Raw genomic sequence first — 7,704 nt, forward strand, 5'->3', positions numbered from 1 at the left:
CTTTCACATTCATTACCATAAGATTTTCTTAATTTGAGCACAACGTGATGAGACTACAGATAGAATAGAAATAGAAATCAGTACTGCAGGCACATGGCTCCTGCTACTTGCTGAGTATCCCCCCATTCAGTGGGGCAGGATCAGGCTGCCCACATACTCCCCTGGATATGCCCTGTCACTGGGGATGTCAGGATTGCTCATTTGTGAATGAATTTGTAGTTCCAATGAATTCAGCTAAATCAAGCTATCGATTTGAAAGAAAGCTTGCAAGACTTTGACCTGCATTTCTGCAGTACGTATATCCCATCTGAGTTCTTCAATTTGTCCCTTTCTGAAACTTTTCTAACCTCAGCCATTACCATTAGTGAATATCTTATGTTATGCAGATATATATTTTTTTCCTTTCAAGTAAATCAAGCTATGATACTTGCCTGTAATATGCTGCTTGTATTATATTACTGACAGTAGTACTTTTCCTCTAGGTGTGATCGCTGCCGTGGTATTTGTCCTCATTTGCCTGCTGGTTGTGATGGTCCGGTACATGTACAGGCATAAGGGCACCTACCACACCAATGAGGCCAAAGGAACTGAGTTTGCTGAAAGTGCTGATGCTGCTTTGAAAAATGACCCTGCTCTCCAAGAAGCTGTGGATGAGAGTAAAAAGGAATATTTCATCTGAGAGGCAAGAACGTCCATGGAGACTTCCCCACGGGAATCAATCAGAAATACTACAACAAAAGTGCCAAGAGATGGATAATATTAGGATGCAGGCAAGCACCCTAATTGAAAAGTATCTCTCTATTTTGTTGCTGGGTTGTTTCTTTTTCTCTACCCACGAAGAGCTAAATGCCAGATACTTGCCCGTTGATTTTATTAGCAACACAGCTGGTCACAGTTGAAATCAATATCAGATAAGAAGAAACAAAATCTCAGTGTGAGTGATACACCAAAACCAGACAAACGATAGCAAATGTCAAGTCTTGACATTTGGTGAAAATAGCAGATGCCAATGGAAAACATCCTCTCAGAGTTAATGATGCCTTCTATGCTGATATTATACAGAACTACCTGAAATTGAATTTCAAATGGTCACAGAACAAACATTAAACTAGATAAAGCTGAAGTAGCTGGAACAAAAATAGCTTTGTAGCCCAGACATCTCCCCCGACCCCTTAAATGTGCAATGTTATTGCCACAGGGGAGTTTGCTTTCTTTGTTTGGGGAGTTTGATTGAGACTTTTTTCTTTTTTTCTTTTTTCTTTTTTTTTAATTTTTAGGATTTTATAAATATAAAAGTCCAAAACACTTTGAAGAAACAAAACTGTTGGAAAACATGGAAAATGAAAGAGTGAAGGATTTGTTTCTAACTTGCTCTGCATGGCAGCTTGAGAACTGCTAAATGTCGGAATTCACAGTGTAGAATATAATAGTCAGTAAACTTACAGATATGATTTCAATTAGTCAGTAGGTTCCCTGCATGCATGCATAAGTAGATACGTATTAAAAGGTAAAGTATCTTGGTTTGAACAGGCCGTTTAAGACAACAGAGCTCAGCCAGATTTCTTTTGAGTAAGATATTTTTGCCTGGGTATTTATTTATTTATTTTGCATTGGAATGTTTATTGAATGCTTGCCAGCAACATCCTGCATTTTTGCAGGAAGAGGAACTCGGTTCCGATGCAGGAAGAGGAACTCGGTTCCGATGCATGTACTCGTAAGTCTTTTACAAATGCAACCAAAAGACTGACAGTAGAAAGAAGCTCGTTCAGCTGCATGCCATTGGCTAGTACCGATGCCTCCCTCTGCATGGCCTCTGTACATCCTTTGCATTGTCCTTGATAAGAGCATTACGCTGACCATCAATGCTTTAATATAAATAAATAAATAGAATGGTTGTGGTGGATCATATGAGAAGACCTTATGCCTCACCTAAGAATCAGTGACAATGAGTTTCTTTAACTCAGTAAGCTGGCTTCCTAATTAAAGCCCACAATTAGCTCCGGAAATTGAGTAATTGTTCTCTGTACCTGCTCATTCCCAGCTGCACTGGTGCCCTGAACTACTGAAAACAGAGAGGGATAAATATGTGATAACAGATAAGACACTGATGAACTCCCCTTAACTCAACATTTTAATCTCTCATGTTTATATATATACACATATTTAGAGCAATGTATACATAAAGGCACGTACAACTGTTTTCAAGACACTGTTCCTGATCACTTCTGCTCACTTCTTGGCACCAAAGCATGAAATTCTCCAGGACTCCATCATATACGTTACCAACATCGACCACAAAAGCGTAAACAGATCTGACAAGAAAAGACTGCGAGGACTCAAGTGGAGAACTGGGATACTTTTGTCTTTTCAATCACCATCTCATACTTTTCTCAGAAGCTGAAGGAGATGGACTTTGAACTGCTCTTCAAATCCTAATACCTTAGATCTCAAGTCCCTGCGTGTTTGCATTTTAACCAAAGAACATCAAAATCCTGCCACATTTACTAAACACATAAGGTATTTTTTCATAACATACTGCTGCAAAGCCAAATTGTATTCTGTGGCTAAAGTATATAAATTGCATGTAATCCAGAACAAGCAAATATTTTGATATTATGCACCTGCCTATTTTTTTTTTTTCCCTAAGATACTTCACTATTTTCATCTTTTCACTGCTTTTGAAATAGGAGACATTTATTTTTTCCTGGGACAAGCATTGTATAAATTAACTAATCTTAGCTGTAAAACTGAGTTTGTAAAACTGAGGACCCTCCAGTTCCATGTAAATATTGCCTCCAAGGGGAGGCTAAATGGGATGACTTGAGCTCTGCTGCATTTATCACACAAGGCATGAAAACACCAAAATCCTCTCAAGCATTAGCAGGACCTATAAAAGACTGCCAACCTTTCATCACTTTCTGTCCTCTGTCAGCTACCAAGAACCACCTGATGTAGGTTTGGCTGTTGAAGAAAATTCACTATCGAGCAAAGTACGGGGATCATAGGGAATAAATTCCTTCTTCCTTCCCCAGTCATGAAATTGTGCTTTTGCAACTCGGACCTGCTGATTTTCGACAATGGTGACATACCTGATAGAAGATGGGGAAACATGAATTAGTGTCTCCTTTTGGGAGAAATTAAGTTTTTAAATTACAAAGTGGATTAAGTCAGACTGAGCGTCCACATTTGAACCACAGGGTCAGATTCTCTGGTGACATGATGTGAATTCAGTAGATCTCAGCCAATTCTTATGAGTTCAGTCAACACCAGGCATTTTGTCATTTCATCCCCTACTAAATACAACTACTGGTCTTTGACTATATCCCTTTTTTGTAGCTTAATTAAATCTCTTTATCCCATTTTCTCTATTCATCTGGGCTAACAAACACTACAGCAACAGCTTCCCTAGCAGTAATGAGCCACGTTGAATGTTTGCAGAGCAGTGAATTTGGCAAGAGCTACAGCTTCAGTTAGTTTATTTTTTTTAAACAGTATCCTTTTGGGCTCCAGGACTTTGTGTATTTAGAAATGACTCAAGCATGCTGAACACAGAGATGGTTTTTGGAAATTTTCTGCTTATTTCTTTTTTCAGGACAAATTTTGCTTTGTAATGAAGAAACCCATGACTTCTGAATGACTGGCACAACTCTAGTGGCCTCATCCTGCTATTTATTTTTTCCTCTCAAACAATAACTCTACTGTCTCGAGTCACTCAATTTAGTTGTAAAAAGACAGCATTACAAACTTCCTACTGCTTTAAGGACTAATAATTAGGAAAAAAATCCTCCTGCAAGCAACATGCTGTGCTAAAGCAAACACTATGTGCAACATTGAAATGTCTTGGTTGACAGCCATAGCTTTTCATCAGCAATGATCAATCAGTTTTAACAATTTGCTTCCTGAACAGGAAAAAGAAGGAAACACTTCATTTTCCCCTCATGTGCTTTTATCCCGTGCTTCTCTACTGCCGCAGGCCCCGCTGTCCTGTGACTCTCTGGCACTCCATCTCACCAGCCATGCCTGCCCTTCCCATCTGCAATCCCTCAGGCTCCCAGTCAGATCTCCCTTGCCTTCCCCATGGCACCTCTATAGCAAAGGATAGGCCATTTACTCATTTCATTATTTTTATCTGTCCCTCTCTGCCAGCTAAGAACTAATTTTCACTACTGCAGACTCGCTAGTTAGTTAAACATATTGCTGATAAACATCTGATATTCACTAAACAAGAAATCTGGACGAGGATTGCTCAAGCAGCCTGGTTTTGTCCTGATGCCTTAATTCCTCATGAAAGGTTGGGGAATACCACTGTGTATTGGCCTCTGCCATTCCAGGTTTTCCTGGAGGCCAAAGTGCCACTGCACATTAATGCAGTCCTGCAAGGGATTTAAACTGACAGCAGTCACAGTAATTGTATATATTTCTTTCTTTTTAGAACAAAAGGACCAAATCATCTTGGGAGACTCTTAATACCATAGGATCCCCCTAGTACTCTCAACGTGGATTTTTCTTTTACATCAAATCTTGACATCATTGAGAGAATGTCACAAAGGGAATATTAAAAGGACTGTTTCCTTTCAGTGGGGAAAGCAAACAAAATGCTGTAACACTTATAGGAGAAGGATATGTAGGATAGCACTGTTAGCCAAAAACATGTGAGGATGTCTCACACAGAGTACAGAAAAAGCTGATGCAACATGTAAATTAGTAAAAAAGATACAGAGTGGGAAAAGGTAATTAGATGACAATAGAGATGGAGAGTACTTTTTCATCAAGCAAAATAGATGGTGCCATTTGGAGAAATCAAAGTGTATTTACAGAAGGCAACTGATGACAATCAATTTCTTAGAATTATATGAGGTGTTTGAATTCTTTGCATGTGCAAGTCCAATCAAAAAATGCTGGTAAATACAAACCAAAAGAGCACCCTTACTAAGTCTATTAAGAGCTGTTTATTCCCTTTTCTAAAACCTTTCAGTAATTCACCTATGAAAGCTTTTGTGTTTGGAAAAAGTAAAAGCTTCACAGCAGCAGTTCATAAAGGAGAGAACACTAAAGAATCTCTGAACAAGCAATGAAAACACATCCAAGGTCTGAAAACACAACTAGCTGCAAAGGAAGCTAGTGATAGCAAAGAAAAACATACATCCAACTGTATAACAAAGGAATGAAATGTTTATAGAAGTAGAGGTCTTTGCCTGGTTCAAGATAGAGAAATTATCAGTGACTGAAAATAAGGAATCCTTATTCTATGTGACAGTTCTCTGTGTGACTGGGATAAACTCCTCCAAATGCAGTGGGACAAGAATTTCACTCACTGTACCTATTTTTTTCTTGCAAGAAAATTGTCTTGCTACCCATGTCAAGAAAGAAACACTCTAAATTTCAGTAGAAATCCATATAAGAATAAATCTTTCAGCATAATTTCATTTCTTTTCCCCACATCCTTTTTCTGTTATTTTAATCTGTATGTATGGTTGAAAGTGTCTGGTATGTTATATTAAAGCATCTGAATTGCAGCATTGCTATGACAAGAGAGAACACAGCATTCAAAACTCGCTGCTGATTGTCTGTTAAAACTGACTATAACGTTTGTATTTTTCAAAGCTATTAATACAGTGCTGGTGTAAATTACTTTGAATTGGAAAAAAAGAAGCTAAATACGAAGGAACAAATAACTTTATAATTAAAGTTGTAATTTTCAGCATTTAAGAGACTGTTCTATTTTTGTTACCTTTTAGAACATCCTGAACTTTGAGAATCACCAATTATGTTGTTTTCTTTGGGATGCAGGTCAAAAAGGATAAGTAGGCTAGAATTGTTCTCAGTAGAGCATGAAAACAATAAAAGGTATACCAGTAGGGCTTGCTTGTGAAAAAGCAAGAGCATCTTTTAGTGGATAGACAAAGGAGTCCAAACTTCAAGTATGAAATCAAACAATAACTCTCTCTGAAAGAGCATTACTCTATGGATGTCAGCATACAGCTGAACACTGATCTATTATCTAAGACAGCATTTGTAAAAACTCCAGGCAGGCTCACAAACACCTCAGAGAAGCTGAGGTAAGAACAAATCTTCCTTGGGCATTTCACATGCCTCAGGACTTAAATGTGCAGGTATGTTCGGGGGTCAGCAGTAGCCAAATGGTTCATTAGTAATGTTCTTGCTGGGAAGATAAGTAGAGGGATAGAATTACTGAATAACAACCACTGTGTGCACCCCATGACTATCCGGCAGATTATGGAATTTTGACCTTGACTTCAAAACACATCTAACTGTGGGATTTGGTGCCATTGGAGGTGCTTCAGCGATCTAAATCTGTGAATTGGTGATGTTGACAGTGGCACTGAATGGTATGTAATTCCATGAGATTGGCCATTGTCTGTTTGTCAAGAAAGTGTGTTGGGACAAAAGTCACCCTTTAAGGCTATTCAAGAGTTGACAGGCTTAAAGCAGAAACAAAGTGCAAAGTAAAGGAAAAAAAAATCCAAAAAAAGAAAAGGGAAAATAAGAGTGTTCAGTAGTATGTGACACCACACAGCAGCATCTTACACGCATGATTTCCTTAACATCATCTGTGCTGAACCTAGATTCTTAGTCCTGGATGTTCTAATTACAGTAAGAAAAAAAGGGTCACTGCAATAATGAACCTGTTTCACAGAAAGGACTTTGATTAACATTTCAATTTCAGCTTAAAAAATAAATTATATGTATATATATAAATTATATATATATTACATATAATAAATTATATGTGTGTTTATATATATGTATATATATAGAGACATATATATACACATTCAAACTTTCTACAGTCAGTCTTTTTGAGGCTTGGCTAATGACCAGGAAGAGCTGAGTGGTCACCCAGCTTCTAGCATCTTTGAAAGGAAGTATCTAAGCTCCCAGGAGGATCAACTAGCAGATTCAATTGAAAGCTCCTCTTACTGTGACATATGGATATGCTGATAAAATGCAACTCCACACCACATTCTCAGAGACTGAGAACAATCATCTTTATCCATTCTAACACCTAATGGAGCAATCAATAGCATTTTAATAAAGCCTGCTATAAGTCATATTTAACTCAAATAAGATTTAGTATTGTATTTCGATTAAATTACACTTTCCTCCATTCCTTATTGTCAAATTCTGCTTTCCTTTCCATTTATAAAATTTTGTTTCACAAAAGCATGCGTGACCCTGGGAACTCTCTATACCTGTTCCAATATTCCTGTAATATTATGCATAAATAGAGCCTCATGTTCAAAAATCTGCTGTAACACTGAAATATCTCCATTCCCTTTGGTTCAACAGCAGCACAGCTTAGCTGCCAGAACAGAAGTGGAGAGATTATTACATCTCTCAGTTTTCTGGTAAGGGGATAAAGACCATTGTTCCATGAAGGGAGCCCAGGACACTCTAAGTCTTTCTTCTTGCATGACATGAGTGATGCTTCTGGCACCGGGATGTAAGAAAGCAGAATGAAAAATGAAAGGCACAGCAAAGAATCAGGAACAAGATGATTCCCCTGAACAGCAAGGTGCTGAACACATGCCAGAAGTTAAGCCGCAAGAATCAGTCATAGAGACTCCTGCCCAGCCCCCAAAGAATTATTTTTCTTAGTCTTCTCATTCAATATCTCACCTACCTCCTTTCCCCTGAAAAACATCTGGCAGCTGTTTTTAACTTTAACCAGATCTCTCATCT

At 38.1% G+C, this 7,704-nt stretch overlaps 1 protein-coding gene across 1 annotated transcript in view; it reads left to right on the forward strand.

Annotated features, from left to right (window-relative positions):
* GYPC (glycophorin C (Gerbich blood group)) overlaps positions 1-5,709 on the forward strand; it is a 31,675-nt gene extending 25,966 nt beyond the window's left edge. The window contains exon 3 of the mRNA XM_015868810.2: positions 483-5,709. Coding sequence (XP_015724296.1) covers positions 483-679 — 197 coding nt within the window. The 3' untranslated portion in view covers positions 680-5,709. The remainder of the gene's footprint in view (positions 1-482) is intronic.
* Positions 5,710-7,704: the final 1,995 nt, after the last annotated feature.

Source organism: Coturnix japonica, chromosome 7, assembly GCF_001577835.2.
Source record: "Coturnix japonica isolate 7356 chromosome 7, Coturnix japonica 2.1, whole genome shotgun sequence".
NCBI lineage: Eukaryota > Metazoa > Chordata > Aves > Galliformes > Phasianidae > Coturnix > Coturnix japonica.